Source organism: Paroedura picta, chromosome 7 (genome assembly GCF_049243985.1).
Source record: "Paroedura picta isolate Pp20150507F chromosome 7, Ppicta_v3.0, whole genome shotgun sequence".
In the NCBI taxonomy this organism is placed as follows: domain Eukaryota; kingdom Metazoa; phylum Chordata; class Lepidosauria; order Squamata; family Gekkonidae; genus Paroedura; species Paroedura picta.
In genome coordinates, this window is record NC_135375.1 from 39,818,434 (window position 1) to 39,838,458 (window position 20,025).

The 20,025-nt window shown below is 37.6% G+C and overlaps 1 protein-coding gene across 17 annotated transcripts in view; it reads right to left on the reverse strand.

Annotated features, from left to right (window-relative positions):
• The window catches only part of MEF2C (myocyte enhancer factor 2C), a 201,243-nt gene that overhangs the window by 110,635 nt on the left and 70,583 nt on the right, over positions 1-20,025 (reverse strand). For 11 of the 17 annotated variants that reach the window (XM_077347571.1, XM_077347569.1, XM_077347565.1 and 8 more), the window contains one exon: positions 13,258-13,451. In XM_077347571.1, the coding sequence (XP_077203686.1) occupies positions 13,258-13,311 (54 nt within the window). In that variant the 5' untranslated portion in view covers positions 13,312-13,451. Of the gene's footprint in view, positions 1-13,257; positions 13,452-15,190; positions 15,210-16,712; positions 16,850-20,025 lie in introns of those variants that run through there. The other 6 variants (XM_077347557.1, XM_077347556.1, XM_077347563.1 and 3 more) reach the window with 3 other exon arrangements.

The following is a 20,025-nucleotide window of genomic DNA, read 5'->3' on the forward strand; positions in this document are numbered from 1 at the left end:
GGAGCAATTAGATCTCTTCCACAAGTCTTTGCTTTTTTATTTAGACTACCTGCATTGGTGACTGCCTCTTCCACAGAAAGAGAGAAAATGATAGCTGGATCCCATAACTGCCTGCAAGGGCAGATCTTTCCTTGACTTACTCAGCCCCTAAGTTACCTATAAAAGTTGGGAAATTGAGAGACAATTGTGAAGAAAACTGAAAAGGACTAGTTAGCATATATGGTCTTTTGATGTGTAATATGTACAGGACAGTAGAACTGCAACATTTGTATGCATCAACTCTTTCCTCTCTGAAATTAATCAAAAGCACATTCTGCCAGGAGGATTGTGAGCCATGTGGACAACCCACAACTCCTACATACGTCTTTTTGCCTTGATCAGTTGCAGAAACAAAACAAAACAAAGAAGATTCCCTACCACTGCAACATCATGAGAGAAGCTACAAATAGTCTTCTACAAAGCACACTTTGAGGAGGATATTGTAAACCTTAGGCATTGTGCTAGATCAGAAATGATATGGAGACCACTGATCAGCATATCCAAAACTGGAATGAAGTTAACTGCTATTTCCCCATTACATTGATTGTCTGTTCGCATGGCCAACTCTCCCTGATATTTCTGTGTTCCAACATATTTTCTGCTCTTCATTCTAATCTACTGCTTAAAAATTTGGGCCTAATGCACTATGCTACTTCTCCTTCTGAATGCACTAGAATATTGTACTGTCTCTTTGCACTGATTGTTCATGTCTTCTAAAACTATATTTCCTGTAATGTGTAAATGTAAAGTATGAAGTATGCCACATATGAAATATGCCCATTGGAAATATAAGGGGTATCTATCTATCCATACTGGTATCAACTGGATGAAAGATGTTGCTTCCCAGAGATAGTAGGCAAAATAAGCCACATAACATATCACAGGCAGGTTGTTCTAAAACAATTGAAAAGGAACACTTAGATGTTCTACAAATTAGAACCAGTATCATGGTAAAAGACTATTGATTTTCATGAAATCAGTATTGTCATGGATCCTTAGGATTCTATTAAGACTATCCTTACCATCAAAAGATTGTTCTGGGGCAGTGATCTAGTATTGGAGTAAAAACTTGCCATGTGAACAGGAGGAACAATAGAGCAGTAAGATGTTATAGACAGGGTGAGGAGATAGATTTTGTGGAATCCAGACAGAAGGATCTAGTAAACTGTAAACTAGCTCCCACACATCAAATATACCAATAGGTACTACTAGCACCACCAAGAATTAGCCTAACTCCACAAGACTAGATTGCAAAAATAGCTACTTAGCATACTGAATGGCCTAACATTGAGAAATAGAAAACATATCAAAAGAGAAGAATTGGTTTTTATGTCCCTTTTCTCTACCAAGAGCTTCAAAGCTGCTTACAACCACCTTCTCTTTCCTCTCCCCACAACAGGCAACCTGTGAGGTAGGTGAAGCTGAGGGAGTTAAAGAGTGAAACTCACACAGCAGTGGAGCCTCTTTGTCCTAGGATGGATGTTCTTAACAAATAAATGTATATATGTGTGCTTGGGTATGTGGCTCTGATTGATCTGACAGAAGTGGTCACAAGATCCTTTTTGAAGAAGGCTTTCATGCATTCCAGTGATTTAAATAATTTATGCCCAGCCCACCTTTCTCACTGGGACTCAAGCTTGAGGTGGTCTTGGAGGAGACACATTATCAAGACTACATTCAGGGTTGGGGTTGGGACAGAAAAAGCCTTAGTAATCCTGATTGATGCTCTTTACTAGAAGAATGACAATTAGGAGTTGTATCCCTGTTGAAAGTTCTGAACCTATCAATGGCTTCTGATATAACTGACTATGCTGTCCTTCTGAACAATCTGGATGGACTGGGAGCAGTATGTTGGTAAATGAGGAATCTGTTTGAAGACTATGGAATCAGCTTATTTGAGGGGAGGTATTAGTTTGCAGGTATTATTGAAGTGAAAATATCTTATATGGCACCCCTAGGGGAAAATGCAACAGGGATGTGTTACAGAAGTCCCACCCACAAGCCAGGGATGGATCCACCAGCACGGCTGTGGAGCAGGGGACAGGATTCTTGTCTTTCAGAGGCCTCAATCCAGGCAAGCAGACCATGGCTGGATGGAAAGAAAAAGGAATGACTGGATAGTAACTTATTATTTTTGAATACTTAAGAGGTCTATAAAACATTGGAGCAGATTCTGAATAGATCATCCTTTGGCAGCTACACAGGATAGGAAACTTTTAGTTGTGATGCCACAATCTACACAGATCATGGGAAACCCCACCCTCCATTTCTTCTATGCACTGAACTGAACATGGATCAATCTTTGATCAGTGCAAACTCAACATCTTAGAGTGCTGGGATCCAGGGCTACTTCCATACAGTGAGGATTCTTTGCATCTCTTTGATCACTGATGCAAATGCAAATGTATGTACATCAGTGATGGGCTTGCCACTGCTCTGTGTTAACAGCCCTAAGAGAAATGTGACTGGTCACTCACAGGAAGGTCTTTGCACATATAATTGGCCCATGTAGAACAAGGTAAAATTGACTTCTTCTACCTAGAAGCCATCCCGACAATTTGTGGTAGGAAAAAAGGAACAGAATTTGGCCACTGCTCATGTTTATCTAAAATTTTAACTGAAAGATTGAGCCACTCCTATCTGTAAATGGCTCAGTGTAGGAGCAAAAATTACTGGGGAAAGGTAAAAACCACAAATTTACTGGCTGCGTCATCCACTCTTATGATGATAGGGATGGCACAGGGTATTGTTGTTTTCTTCCTCCCTTTCCCCTTTGAACTATTCTTGTCTATATCAGAAAAACTTTAATACACCAGCAGAGCAATTTGGACCACTTCATAATAACAAGGCTTGTGTCCACCAAGTGTCCACCAAGGGTGTGGGAGGACAAAAGATTCCATGTGATCTTTTCACTCTCTCACCATTTCAAACTCTTCTTTATTCCTCCTGTTATGATTAGATAATATTTCATGTCAGAAGCTGTTATACCACAGCATGTATACAGTGACTATGTAAGAAATTCATTTGTCATTATATATATTTAAATAAAGCTTCTTTAAGTTAAAGATGACTTGATAAAGACTGCCAAAGACTTTGAGGGTCTGAATTGCAGGTCTAACAATGCTGTTTGTAACATTACTCAAGTCATGTCGGTTCATATGGGCTAGCAATTGAAAAAGGTCAAAGAACAAATCTCTTCCTTCCCCCCATTACCAAGAATCAGAGGACTCCTGAAAATAGACTGGGGTGCACAGATGACTGAAGCAAGAAATTTTCCCTCCACCTGACCTATGCAAGACTATGGAAGAGTTTGTGCCAGAGCAGAGGCAATGACTTCTTTCGGTCTCCCTTTCAATATATTTCTGATTTTTCTAAGCGAGACACATTTTAAAAACAAAATTCCAGATCATTAAACTTTTGCCTGTTTTCATTAGATGGTACACAAGTAGAGCACCATTAGCTGTGTTACAATCTTACACGTTCAATGTCTACAGATACTTAAAAAAAAAACTTAGCTCACATGTCTTTCAACAAAGGCTTTCTTGGCTCCAACTTTACAGTTACATTCAGCAGCAGTGGTGCTCTGTGGCATTACTGAAGGATTCTCCCTAAACAAATCCTCCTTTGTGTAAAGACTAGGCAGCCCCATTAACATGAAAGGGCCTTTAAAAGAGCAGCCAGGGACACTTCATCAGCCTGCTGCCATGTTCTTGTAATCCTTCAGCATAACTCACAAGGACAAGACAGCCCTGAGATAGTCTGCAAAAGGAACTATTGTCCTTGACACAAGCATGCCAATCCACAACTTGCTAACACAGAGCTGTAAGAAAGATGCTGTAAAGTGGCTGCAGTGAATAATAGATCTCCCCTGCTGGCCAATTGACAAGTCAGTTAAACTGAAATATTAAGATTTACACTTGATTAAGTATCACTGGCCTCAATAGAACTGGCTTAAAGCTGAATCCACCAATTTAACTGCACTGTAGATTGGACATAGGGATCTGGGGATTTCCCCAGAATTACACCTTATCTCTAGACTATGGAGACTAGTTCACCTGGAGAAAAGGGATGCTTTAAGAGGGTGGACTCTCTGGCATTGTACCGTACCAAGGTCCTTTTCATACACAGGTTCCTTCCCCAAATCACCTGGAGTTTGAACCAGAACAGCAGTTGCATTTCATGGGACCACACTGCATGACAGGAGTACTGTGGGGCTGGCTTTCTTATGTAATTTCACTTCACACCTTTGCACTGAACCTTACAACATACTACACATGCTAGTACATAGTACAATTCCATATACATGAACAGTTATATGATTATGATGGATATTGGAATGAATATGATTTCAGTCCTGCAGTAAATTATATCTCAGAGAACTCTATAATATGAAATTCAAAGGAAATGCCTTTCTTACAACAAAATGCATCCTGCCTCATGTTAACACAATACTACAAATTACTTTGTATGATGTGCAGTGATATGCAGACAGGCTAACAAATTAGTCATGCTTTATTTGGGAAATTTTGACAAATACAAATAAATGTTGGGGGTAAAAACATGTTTACTATTTAAATACAACTAAAACATTCACAAGGTAAAGGTCAGATAATATTTCATTCCCTACTGAGCAAGTGGTCAGGAAGCACATTTGTCTCCATTTCCTGTCAAAACAGGAAGAATGCAACTTCTTCCTCTACACAATGACTTTAGTTTTGCTTCCCACCTCCAGCTCTTACTCCCTAAGGATCTTCCAAACTAATCCTTAGAAGACAAAATGACTTGGTTTTTGCATGCATTTGCTCTACTTAATATTTTCTAATATGGCCAACTTCTTTCTTATTTTCTTAATTCTTTACAATGAAAAACTAAAACCATGCAATTCAACTAATTATTTAGAGTTGATTTATTCCAAATAGTGCTCACAAACATTTAGTGGAATGAACATCACTGACCCTAACCTGTGGGGTTGTGAATCATATTCACAATCAATTTAACGCCTCCATTCTAATTGTTTTTCAACTCAAGGAATTGCATATGAAGGCACTTAAAAACAGAGACAACGAACACAGTAATGTTGGACAGTAAGAATCTCACTTCTCTCTAAGCACAATTTTCTGCTAGTGTAATTGAATGTGAGAAGGAAGAACTACTGGAGACCTGCTTTGAGGACAAACGTGGAGTTATGTTTAAAATTCCATTCAAAGAAATTATGAATGGACTATTAGCACATGATAATACTATTCAAATGAAGTCAACAGATTTACAGGAATCAATGTTTAGATCATACTTATAGGAATCAATCTTTAAATCACACTATTAAGTCCCACAGTATATATGGCAATAATAAATATGATTGAGGCTTGCTGGGAGGGAGGTATAGAAATGTAATAAATAAATATCTTAAATTCCTGTTTTAGACAGGAAAACAATCAAAATTCTTTTGAGGGGGAAAGGATGAAAGAACAAATGGTAATTTAAAGAAATATTTTGCTAAATTAACATCAAAGAGTCTGGTGGTATGCTATAAGGAAAAAAATACTATAAGTTTTCAGAGGAAAGGACAATGACAACTGTGAAAGAACAGTAAAGACAATTAATGTATTCTGGGGAACAGCAATATGACCAGTGATTGTAGAACTGGATACACCAATTCATAATACTGTTATTCAATAATTATTGAATACATGAAATGAGTTATCATGTACTTCCTCGGTGATGGATCTTCCTCTTATTTGTGCTTGTTCAGTAATGTTATAACAATATTGTAAAAAAAAAAAGGCTGGATATATTGTGGGAAACATGTTGGTTGCCGCCATTTCAGAGGTCTTCCATTCTTCCTTAGTTGCCAACTAAGCAAGTAACTAGTGATAATTCCAACAAAAATCCTTATGAAAATAGTATTTCTTTCACAATAGTCAAACTGGATACTCCAATTCATAATTCATTATTCAATAATTATAAAGCAGATTAAATGGAAACACTGCACATGTTGACTTTCTATGATTATCATATAAATTATATAATTCTATTATTTTCAGATATTTAAAAAACTGAATTGTCATCGAAATCACACTGGCAGCCATAGGGGAAGAGAGGGGAGAATGAAGGAACAATACAAGGGCAAAGTGACAAAACCTACCAACAACAAAAAAAGGAAAGAAAAGGAACTTCATGGACAGGTAATTGCACAGAGAAAACTTTGCTGTTCATATTGTCCCTAAATTATAACACAGTAATATTGTTAAGTTAAAAAAGATCATTGTCATAACATAATCAAAATTATACTTTAAAAAATCAGTTTGTTCTTGGGGAAACTTGGGGGATTGGGGCATATGCTGACACCACAAAAGGGTGCTGGGAAACAACATTCTATTTTAGGAATTTCACACCTTAAAACTATGATTTAATACATGAAGAAAAAAAAATTGTAAGAAAAGTGGATTTGGAAAACATAGGGTAAATTTGGAGCTGCCCCTGGAGCAGACAGAAATTGGACAGAATTTTTAAAACAATGATGATTTAAGAACACCAATGCAGCAATTTGCACATGTGCGGAAATGGTCTGAACCAAGTACATCTGTGACCTCCAGTTCAGCACATTGTAGTGAACCCTGACCAAGGCAGCTAGACTGTAATGATCTTAAGACCAGAAACTGATCTATGGGCACCTGAAATACTCACACACAAGTGTTGTCATTTGTAATACCTAATTTGTGTGCAGTGTCCTATATATAAAATAGGACAATAGGTGATGGCATATATCACTGGAGGGTATGTGGGTACGTAAGAATAATAAAAACCTGACATTCTGTTAGAAAAACAATGGTACAGTGCCATCCTTCAGTCAATGTAACTGTAGATATAATTATGTTAGCTTTAGTTAATTCACATTGATCAAACACATTTGATCAAACATGCATACGGTATTTGCATATACACAAAAAATAGTTCTGAGGGGCTCAGTGTCCTTGTTGATGTGACCTCAGGTCCTATCTCAGAAAATGTATTCTTTCCTGCAAAGAAGAATAGGGATTCTCCCACCCCCAAATTAATTCTTATATTTAATGCCATATTTTGTTTTGTTTGTAATCTGCGGCCTAATGACTTGGAAGCATCTTGTCAACTGATTAATGTTGATTCTTAATATGGGCCCCTGATATTATTTAGTCATATAATATTGTCTACAAAGATACAGGCATAGCTCTGGGAACCCAGGACCATTGCAGGTATTTACTTCTACCCAGAGGAGAAGCAGGAACACGTAAGGCAAAAGTTCCTGCCATTTTGCAGCCACTGCAGTAAGGAGGGTGGAGCAGTTAACAAAAGAATCATATAGGACAAGGTAGAAAACAAGCATAGATACATATGGGGATAAAAAAGTAAGAGGAGGAGGGTGGCATCAAAGAGATGGGACAAGAGGGGCAATAGCTAACCTCATGCTACGTGTAATACAAACTATTTCCCTCTGTGGGATCAACCCAATATCTGCCAACAGGGCAGGAATGTAAGGAAAAGGGTCATCCATAAAGGACAGAGGTTGACCAGGAAGAATAATTACATGAGCCAGCTGGAGAACCTTGTTCTGCCTGCTGACTCTCATCTCTAAATTATTTATTTAAAACATGAAGATGGCATTTCTCCCAAAAACTGCTTAAGTACGGTTGCCAACTCTGAGTTGGAAAATCCCTGGAGATTTAGGGGTGCAGCATGAGAAGCGCAGGGTTTGGGGAGGGAATGGTATAATGCCACAGAACCCACTCTCTAGAACTTCAATTTTCTCCAGGGAAACTGATCTCTGTACTCTGGATCAGTTATTATTCTGGGAGGTCTCCAGGCCCCACCTGCAGGTTAACAACTCTTTACTCAAGGTGGAGATCTGCTTAATGCATGTATGTAAATAAATGGAAAACAGGAGGCAGCAATTTTTTTGGAGGGGAGAGGCATGAAGATCAATAAAAAGTTACTTTTCTACCAGAGTTACCACAATTTATTTATTTTATTTATTTATTTATTTATTTATTTGTATTTTTATACCGCCCTTCCCTACGGCTCTGGGCAGTTTACATAAAACATTTTTGAACATTCACATAGAACATATTATTATTATTTCCCAGAACGTCCTCTGTGTACTAGTCCACCATAAATTCTGGAGTGGAGTAAGTGTGGTGATGATGATGTCATATGGGTTTACTGTCACCATGTTTTTTTAAATAGCATTGCTTGTTTTAGTTGTATAATGCTCTGGCCAGTGTCCATTTTGATCGTATCTAACTGCCGTGTTCTTTGACAGCCTGGTTTCCTTTTACCACTGCAAAACCAAAAAGGGAAACCAAAACCCAACCTAACCAGAAAAGTTAGGAACCCAAAGGTTGAGCTGCAAAAATAATTTTTAAAATTTTCAAATATTTATTACATAAAGTGCACTAGTTCAACATATTAAAAACATAAACATCATAATTTAAAAGCATCACATTTCTAAATACACATGGAATAGACCAACACAAAATGGACCAAATGCATTTTGACCTCGAGGGTCTTCTTCAGTGGTCAAATTATTGTGAGGAATGCTCTCATGCATAAAATCAAAGGGCTTGCTGGGGGGGGGGGCAAAGAAAAATCTGTTAGGTGCTGATCCAACTAGTCTTTCTAATATAAAAGTAGCTGATTTGAAGCCCTCCACCTAAAATATGTACTTCAAGAGGCCACCACTCTCTTGCCCAGCTCTAAATCACCAGGGCATTCCTATGTGTGTCAGACAAAGCTTTTTCTGAAATAGTTGGAGCACAATAATTTGAACACTGAGAAAGACCCCTTGGGTTCGAAACGTGCTTGGTCTATTCTATGTTGGTCTATTCCATGTGTAGTTAGAAATGCGACGGTTTTAAATTATGATGGCTCTGTTTTTAATATTTTGAACTAGTGTACTTTATGTAATAAATATTTGAACATTTTAAAAATTATTTTTGGTGCTCAACCTTTGGGTTCCTTCCTTTTACCACCGACCAGTCCTAGCATAATTGCTCTCTCCATTGAGTTGGATCGCATGATATGACCAAAGTAAGTGAGCTGGAGTTTGATTATTTTGCCTTCCAGTGATATATCAAGCTTTATGTGCTCTAGTATTTCCTTGTTTGTGACTTTTGCTGTCCATGAGGAGCCACAAATTCTGGCCTAGATTGGGGAATGGTGCTTATGCACACCACATACGGTAACACGGGGGTCATCAACCCCCGGTCCGTGGCCCGGTACCAGGCCGCGAAAGCCACGGTAACGGGCCGCCGGTAGCCATGCCTGCCTTCCCCCCCCCACATCGAGAAGGAAGGGAAGAGGTCGGTGTGGCCGCCGGCACACTAGCGATGCAAACGCACATGCGGATAGTTGCTGCGCATGTGCGTTTGCGCCCCTGGTGGCGAAAATGCACATGTGCAGTAACTGTGCACATGTGTGACAACTGTGTGCATGCGCGTTAGCACCACCTGGTGGCAAAACGCGCATGCACAGCAACTGCAAGTGCGCGTGGCACCCGGGCTGTCGGCTCAGATAGGTTGGGGACCGCTGAGGTAACATATTAACCAGCGTTCTCAGTTCCAGATTCCAACATATTATAACTATAGAAAATTCATGTTACCTCAAGTCACACATTTGTTCAAAACTGGTGCCTATGCAGTTTTCATCACTACTGACATAATTTCAAACTATTTCTGAAGAACTACTAAAACTGCATAAGATATTTTAGCAACATTATTTCCCCCCATAATTTCATATAGTATGATTTCAAATATATTTGATGTCTTGAGAATCTAAACTTTTATTTTAAAAACTAGTTACATAACGCTAATGTTCATACATTAGAATAGGAAAATTCTTTCTGTAAACATGACCCTAAATTCTCTAAAACAGGAAAATTATCACATTTGAATTTTGTGATTTTTATAACAGCTTGATTAAACAGAATAATAAAAGGAACAGCTGGCATCACCCTTGTGATAGGATATTACTACTTTGCAGACTCTAGGACTAGCTTATGAGGCAAGAGCAACTTCTTTGGAAATAATTCCAAAGTTGTTCTACAAAAACCAGTCTAGTCAGATTACTGGGGTACAATTAGTGCCCAGGACAACACAAAGTTAATTGCATTTAAATTTCGATGGGAAGAGCTAAATCATACTTGAACTTCCCACTGCAATGAACAGGAGTCAACAGTGCTTGATAAGGGCTATCAGTCTCGTACCTATGAGCTTTTGAGCCTGTTCGAAACTGAACAGAATATGGCACTGAAATTGGTACCCATATTAACTGGATTTACATCATCTGTAGTAAAAGAAAAGGTATGGATGCTTTGGTTCTTATAGTATAATTTTATTCTGTTATTGTGGATCCCCTTGATGACTTAAAGGTGTCAAAGAGTATAATTTTTATTAATAAATAAATGAGTTTTGTAACTCTGTATTGCTATTTTGTTGATAAATTCCAGCTTTGCTAATAAATTCCAGCCGTACATTAAGTGAAATATTTTCTTATGTGTCTGCAGTATTAGATTCCACTTAGCTGTGTATCACATAAAGTTTAATTATTAATACAGTCCAATATGTCTACTGAAGAATACATATTTTTATAGAGCTCTGGTTTATCTAGACTGGTTGCTCAGTATGTTCCATGAGTAGAAAATGCTGCTTAATAGCTGAATCTCACATGTATGAAAAATAAGGAGCCAGAAGTAGCATTAGATTGTGAAAACACCATGTTTGCAAAATACATTTTAATTTATATAAAAATACTCATTTATTCACAAGAATTCATCCACTAACTCAATTTTGAATCAGGATGTAAAGGTATAATGTATAGATTCTAGCAGCATTAATTAATGAAATATAAGAAAGGATGAAACATTATTCAAAGGGGGAAGGGGATTGGATGCAGGGGTGACATTAATATAAATATTATCTAGCCAAAATTTTCCCATTGTTTTCAAGAATGCTTCCCAAATGAAATAAATGGGAATCAAACATGATTAACTTTATCTAGATCATGCTCATGGGATTTCACATTCTGCTTTTATTTTATTTAGTAATTTGATTTGTAGACTGCCCCTCTCTGGCAACAGCCTCAGGGCAGTTGACAACACATAAAAGCCCTTACATATATGGTTTTAAAAACAGTAGACAATTAAAATCTAATTTCATATTTAAAATGTATAAATGCTCCGACCATTCCTGTAAATATAATTTATGAGTTCAGTTTTGGGGTGGGAAAGCCCAGACTTGGGGGGTGGGGGGTGGAAAGGAAAGTCCTGTTAGGACAGGATAATACCCTTTGGTGGAAATAACAGTAGAAACAAACACAAGTTTTCAGAATTACTTTCCTCATTTTGAAAATAAAAAAGTTATCCATTAATTCTGTGTGTGTGTGTGTGTGTGTGTGTGTGCACATGTGTGTATTTTTAGAGGGAGAGAGATTGGTGGCACTTAAAACAGAAGCTTTCAGAACACAAATGACATGTTAACATTATAATATGACTCTAAAGAAATTTAATCCTTTCTCATAATAAATTAATTTAGGAGTACTTAGAAATACAATAGTCATTTATTAATGGCAAGAACTAACAGTGAAAAAATATGTAATTATAAAAGCTCACTATTTAATTTAAATTCCAAGCTATGAGCAATTAAAATAATATGGTTTGATACTGACAGAAATTGATCCAGAGCAACAAGAAATGCATAAGAGAAGTTCAAGATCTCATTTACCAGAAATATAACTAGTTTGCTTGATTCAACCATGAAGATTTTTATTATGATTTTACTGCAGTGTTTTCAAATTTCAAGCAAGACTCACTTGGAAGTTGACATGTTAAATTATTTCTCTGTTAGATTACTTTATAAGAGGCACGTGCCCGACATGGAAAAGGGGCCAACAGAAATACTCTTCGTAGCGCAAAGTATACAACAGTATATGCAAGCACCCTTCTCCCAAGTGGATTGCACAAGTAGTTTCCAGTACATTCTGAATGCTAGGTTAAAAACTGTATATACAGAACTCAGTGTGCATGGAATCAACACTAACAATGTACAGGCAGATGGGGCTATGTCACCCCAGCAGTCTTGCTATGAATGTGTATATCCATATGCCATGTGTGAATAATGCATGTGGTTATTACCTACCAGTTGCAAGTCACAAGCAACACCTTGTTCCTCACAACTTACTATTGATCAAGGTTTTTAAATCTTAAAGACAAAGCATTAGCTATGCAATGTCAATGAAACTGAGAAAAAATGTGCAGTAATTTATCTTCGGGATTAATCATATTACTTGGTAGTGTGTCAATACATGTATTATAAAGAGAAGCCACTCCTGTAACAAGCAATTGGGCTGTTTGCTGTGTACTTTTGTCTATATTTGTGTACAACATTTCTGATTTACAATGTAGTCAATTCTAATTTATGAGACCAATAACTAAAGCCGTAACCTTCAGGTCTTGAACAACTTATTTCTGCTTATGGTTACAGCAGAGATGTCAAAGTTATTATTAGCATTAAAAATTACCTGGCATCATAACTGAATATGCTGGTATAAAAAATTCTAGTTTGTGATAGATTTGGACACTGGGAGCATAGTCAATGCTAAGGTTATTTGTTTAATTACGTTCACAACGTATAACAATGAGCAGTTATAGACTGAAATCAGCAATGACCTCAGTCTACATTTTTATGTATTTTATGTGGGGTATTATACTATGCAACCTTCCATGAGACAGCTTGGCTGATAGCAGCGGGCAATAAATAATTATAAAGCATCCATATATTTGACAGTTAGACAAATATAGTTATCCACAACTAGCCTACCCTACAAAAATCTTCCAAATGTGAATTTTATCCAATTCATTGTAACCTCTAGAGTTAACAATACGTGCAATTATCAAATTATGATTTTCTTCCCATCTTTCAAAAAATTGCATTCAGGCTACTCTAGCAGTAAATATGCATTCACATACCCATGCATACCTATATGCATGTATATCTCTTAAGCATTAAGAACCTGTTATCTCAATAAGGATGAAAGGAACAAAATGTTGCAAAACATTTTGCTAGATATTTTGAAGCTTGTCAAAAAGAACAGTTCATTTGAAGTTGGTATATCACATATGTGACGTATATTGGCCTCCACTGATTAATAACTGAACTGCACAAATACAAAAATGCTGATTTTGCTACTTACCTGCCTGTTACGTTCATCCATAATCCTCGTGATCTGAATCTTTTTTCTCCCCATAGTCCCCGTTTTTCTTCTCTCTTTCGTTCCTACACTTATGTATTTTCTTCTCTTTCCTTCCTCTTTCCTGTTTCCTCAAACCAAGACTCCTTCTTCAGCACTTACACGATTCAATTCACAGACCCCTGCATCCGTTCCTGCTAAGAACACAAAAGCAATGGATAGTTAGGAGATACTGAAAAGCAGTCAGCTTAACAGAACAATGATACTGCTGATATTATACCAATTGGTCTTAAGTGCTGAACAGCTAAGGGAGCAACTATATTAGGAATAATGTCAATAAGGGTTCAGGCATTAGCAATTTCACTTGAACTGAATATTTCATAACTGTGACACTCCATCCAAAACACTGGAATTTAATTTCAATGAATCATAGGAGCTTCTGTTCAGGGCATAAGGTGTCAAAGAAAACTTTTCAAGGTATCACTAAAGCAGCTCATGTGCATGTTCCCATATTTCCCTAGATGCAAATTTCTTTATTCAGTAATACTTTCTTGGAAAATATGAAAAATTGCCTAAATCAGGGAGTTAATGAACCTTTCTATACCTGTGCAAGCTAAGTAATCAACCTAATTCACTTTTGAAGGAAAACAGAAGAGACGATAATGTTCCTTATTATGCAAATAGGCTAGACCATTATTAAAGTGCTATTTGATATATGAGAAACATCAGCTTAAATCTAAATCCTTTAATCTTATATTTCTTAAAAAAAACATTACTAAAGATAAAATAAGCATTGAGAAAAACAGATCTTTTATTCTGTTATATTTCAAAGTTTGCTCTACCAACAAAGGGGATTTGTATGTGTGCCCATCTACAACAAGCACAATAATAAAGAACAGTTGGTAATTAAGTCCTTCCCATGTTGAACCCCCCCCCCAATTAATCACACTGTAAAAAGTCACAGTTGTAAAAGAAAGCTCATAAAACGTGGCAATATGTGTCTAATATTCTTTCACAAAAATGCCACACACCAAAAGGTTAGTTCTAAACTGCTGTAGAAAGGTGAAAAATGCACACCAGTGGTAATAAATGTGGGGGCTACATATAAGAGACAAAGCCTCCTGGCAGTATTTTGGAATCATTCACATTTTTTACAATTCTCAGCTTAGTTGGACAGGATGGAAAGGTTTGAACAGACATGTAATGAGATATAAATGAATATTCAATTCTGGGAAAAATTTGATTGTCCTACGTTTTTTTTATAACACAAAACAATTTCTTGAGTCAAAACAATGCTCAGATTTAACAATATGAGTTGGGTCTTCCTTGTTAATGTTTATTTCAGGCTGGTGCTCTCGTAGCCCACCTGATAAATGTACCCAAGGTTATGCAACACTCTACTGAAGTCTTCTTTAGGAAATCCCTCTGTTTAAAAATCCAATACAGTGCTGTTCAGGCTTAAAAGCCGGTCTTCACTTTGATTTTAAGCTTTCTATGGCAATTAATTTTATTGCTATTCTATGTTTTGAGATCTCAAAAAAAAAAGGGGGGGATGCTGTTTTCTCTCTCTTTTATGGCTCACTGAATTCCACAGTTTATTCACTTTATGATTAGCTATTGCACCATGAAGTCTTAATATATCTGACTTTTGTTTATTACTTTATAATATAAGACTTGCAGCTAATATCATTACAATGCATTTCAATAATTTTACACAGTTCATTGATTTTATATCTTTTTAGTTGATACAACATCATCTGATCACATTCATCCTAAACAATGCTTAAGTAAAATAAGTTATACACTCTAAGGCAAATTTGGATATTCTACAAGACTTGCTGGCCTATCTTAGATTGTATTCCAACTCCTTTTGACAGGGCTGCTTAGTTGTGAGATTTGCACGCAACCCCCCCCCCCCCGACCCAGTCAGGCTTACCTCTGATAGAAAAAGCCAGGTAATTCTCATGTACGTGCAGGACCCAAAGGAGCCTAACAGGCTTTCTCCACAATAGTAAGCCAATAGACTAATCCACAGCAAATGCATATGGAACAATTTCCCTTCCTTTCATTCACGTGGAACCAGAGGCACTATCGGCTTACAGCCCTAACGCCTGCCTCAACTCTTATTCTGAGGAGGGTAGAAGGTCAGAGTGAACAGATTAGAGAAGTGGTGACAAGGTTAGCTGGGATGAGAGCTGCTTTACAGATCAAGATTCTGAAAATGAATGAGATTGGGGGGGGGTGGAATCACTGAATGCTGACACTCTTGTCTGTTAGGACAGGCAAGCAGAGCCCCTGGTGAAGTAACAGCACGGTGACTCCCTCCCACACAGCTATCAGTTCCACATTTCAGACTGAGCTTTCAGAAGAGGGCAAAGGAAAAAAAAGATTATAAACAGCCCAGTGTCAAGAACGCTAAGAATTCAGCAGCTACATAAAATATTCTTAAAATAGTCTAACACGTCTTGGACTCAGCAGACATAAATCTAGGGTAAGCCCACTGGGTACACTGAGAAAACTCCAAATTTACATCATTGTAACTTAAGAGATGAATTTAAACCATTGTTTCCATTTGCAGAAACAATCTGTTGACAAGTGGAGGGGGGAGCCCACTGGATTTATAAAGGAAACATTGATCCCAATTATTATTACGTTGTCCCTCATATATAGGAAGGCTGAGGAGCAAGAACAGTGTGTTAACTGTTTTCATCAACATACACATTAACACATACACATATATGTCTCCAACACAACACAGAAACACTTCAGTTTTACTAGCTATTTTTTAAGACAGATTGGTGGTGATGTGAGTAAAGAAGTTTCGAAGAGATTTGTCCCCATTCCCCCCCCCCCCAGCTTAAGGACAAACCTCTATAGCTGTGGCTATCTGATTACAATTTTTTTACCTTAATACTAGGGGGAAGTGCACTTTTGAGCAAGTACTTAGGCAGAAAAACACTCCTCAAGCGTATGGAGCATGTCTCTTATTGTGTATATACAGCAAACATCAAAAGTCTCACAGCCATATACCAAACCACACTAAAAGTAGTTAGTCACACACATCATGGGATGAACTGAGTCACAAGCCACAACCTTCAAACATTTTAAAAGAACTGTGCCAATCAGATCCACAGCTGGCTGCCTAAGGAAGTTTTCAAGGATACCCTGCAGTTGCAAACTGCTTAAAATTATCTTCTAGGATGTATACAACTGTAAGGATGACTGCTCAGAAATGCGCACTAACCAGAGCGAGTTACATCAAAAGTTAAAATTATTCCAGAAGCCCTGTCAAAATAATATCCACATTAAAGGAGCCATCCAAGATAATGACAGAGTTACATGTAAACAAATGCATTACAAAAAAAAAAGAAGTTGAAGCACTTTCTGTAGAATTACAGTCTTCAGCATTTCACCCCCTTCTTGAAACCCAAACACTTAAAAAAAATCAGACTGCTTACTAAAAAGAGGAACTTCATTTTGGCGGGCTTCTGTTCACTTTATGATTTGGCAAAGGCACAGTTGAGGGAAGAGTCTAGTGGGCAGCTGCCCTGCCTTTGCTCAGCCTCTCACACAATCCCTCTGTCTCTCTCCCACTCAGTCGCACAGAAGAATCTTTACAGAATGGCAGGAAACATGCACTGAGTGGTCAGGGAAGGAGATGATGTCAGCAACCACGAACAATAAAAGGTGTAAAGGTGCTTCCTTCCTTAAACTGTTCCAGAAGCGCAAAATGGGAACCAAAACTCTCCACTTCCTCCTCTGAACAGAACTTTCTGAATCTGCTCTGCTGCAACACCCTAGACAGAGAGTCCTTTGAACAAGTCACCCACGGGGCAAGAAGAAGTATCAAAACAGAGGAATCTAAATATTTAATTTATAAATAAGACAGCAGCCAAAGGAAAACTTACTGAATACGTGTCAGTGATGTCAGCTTTCATTACAAAAGCAACTGGCGGGCCATAAAGATTTTTCTGTTCTGCCAGAGCTGCATGAATCTGAAGCATACAGTTATTACACACTCCCTTTAAAGCATGTGCTCAATAAGCAATTTTTAAAACAAAATATGCCCTCTTCAAAGAATAAACAGGAGGAGTTTTTATGGCAGTGAGCCATTCAGAAAAGGCCACATGTACCTTTGACAGCCCGAAAAAATTGCTTAGTATTATTTGGAGGAAACTTCCATGAAAGTTCTTTCATACAGGACTCTGACATTAAAGTGGGTTGCACCCAATTCAAAGAAAAATCTATAGTTTTGTGCAATAATAGTAAAATGGTTCAAAGGAAGAGGTTAGCCATCTTTAATCCATCATGAGATATGGTTTGATATGGCAATTAATTTCTAATAGCTCATTATGCATATTTTCTCTATTTCCTTAAAGGAGCTTAAAACAGCATTGCAAAGCTTGATCCTAATCAAATTTATTCAGAAGTAAATTCTACTGATAACAATGGAACTTACGCCAAAAAGAAAGTATTACTAGAGCTGTGACCATTCAGCAGGATCGGTAAGACCGGGAAATGTTTTTTTTCCACTACTGAATCATGCAATTAACAGGGGATGTGAAGCTGGGATTCCCTCATCCAAGCCCAACTCTCTTGCTTCTGCTAGAAACTGATTTGGAGGTATGGTACACTGCTAATCCAATAATGGGCTTAGTATGTGAAAGCCTGCAAGGGCATGGTCACAGCAGATTTTCCCTGGAATCCCTCACAGGCCCTCAAAAGGAACTTTTTTCATTATACAATTATACACTAGATGTCATTACCGCTGCACTAGAGCTGCAATATATAATACAGCGTGCTGTACAGTAATCTAATTTGAGTAGAAAGACATTTATGTAATAACACCACCACCAACAAGGGACAACTCTGAGTCATCTTAAGATTTCAAACATCTGTCCTAAACATTCTTCTTCAGAAATTTAACATAAACCTATATTTATGTGTTTTGATCTTTTGGTCTGACTGCCACATTAAAAGATGTGTGAGGGATTTCATTTTAATCTGTTCAATTCACCTCATACTAGCAAGCATTTTACCACAGGAAGTTTAGCACAAACACCACTAGCTGATAAGTATAAACTAAGCGAAATAAACCACTTTTGGAAGAGCCTGGTTTTACTATGTACAGCTCCCAGTACATTCTAAAAATTCTAACTGATTGTGAAAGAATTAAGGAAGGGTGGGTTCATTGAGCTTTCAGGCTTTCTCAACTAGGGATATATATAATTTCTTAAACATTTAATGGGTAATACCACCATATATGTTCATGTAGACCCACCCCCTCCCCAAATGGCCGATGGGCCTTGAGTGGGTGGGAAGGGGAGGGCCCCCGGGTGAATATACACAGCTATGCTTCCCAACCATATTCTGCATAATTGCACCACTTCTGGGGTTACTTGAAGCCTGAAGAAAGTTTCAGGGGTTTCTCAATGGGAAAAAAGTTGAGAAACACTGATCTAACACCTAACCATGATATAAATTGGCAAAGTGTAGAATAACATAAGCACTTTGGGTCCACATTGGAGAGAAAGGCAGGGAACACACACGAAAATAAAACAATGGGAAAATTAATAAGGGTTATCTGCATAGGGTTACATTGGCAAGAAGTTTACATTAGTATATATTGAGATTGTCAATGTTTTAACCTTTCACGCAACAGAAGTTAAACTACTGTATAGTTTGCCAATATCAATTCAAGAGGCTCAGTATCAATTTAACACAACAATACAAATATGCTTCATTTGCATGGTTAATAATATCCAAATGCCATTTAACAGTCTGTGTTCTAGAGAGAAAGATACCTTCTTTTTCTACTTCAGGGAATGTTATTGATATGTTTCATTTTATTATTGTCATAAAGAGTAAGCCTCGGGAAGGGGTAGAAATAACAAAATCAATTGGAAAATACATTAACTAATCTTTTCTATGGCCTTCAACATACATTAAGCTTTCTCAGAAGGAGTTCCTTATAATCTGTTGCTATACTGGAAGATCCATGAAAAAGGTAATTTATAACAAAATATTGGAAAACATTCTTTTAATAGCCTCTCGAGCCTTTCATCATTATGTTGGTAAACCAACTATTCAAAGATCCAACTCAAAGTAAATCAAGATCAGGCAAAATACTGGATCCAGTCCTCCCCCCAATACTGGACTATACAGAAGCAACAGAGTGGGAGATAAAGAAAAAGTTTGCAAAATAAAAGTTCCCCATAAGTGGTGTTCCTTATCAGATTCAGCTTTAATTAATATAAGTATGTATTAATGAAACATGTCATTTCAGAAATTTTTAATTGCAGCTGACATTATTTTATTTTTGGCAATCCTTCAACTTCAGCTGAGATGTATGAGCTTTCAGGAAAAGTTAAAGGGATTGCTGAAAACAGACCTGATATTCCCTGTGATGGAACGGGCCTACTCAAGACTGCAGGACCCATTCCTCCCTGCCCACTCCAAGGTTTTTCCCAATACCTTAAGAGTCTTGTCTTTCTCTTTGCTGCCATCTGTCCTCTGTACAGAATTGCCTGCTGAGAAGTTCAGGGCTCGCAGCTTTCCTTCCAAGTTCTGCGGCCTTGCCTCTGTGTCTCCAGCGGCCCAGCACCTAGCCATCATGGGAACAGTGTACTGCCTGGCATTGCCATGGAGGAATACCCACTTGCTGACTGTCAACTTCCCCTCCCCAAGAGCTTGTTTTTACAATATTGAGTCTGAGACCATGGGAGTCTATGTGGTACAGAGAACCACTACCACATCCAAAGTTATTAAGTA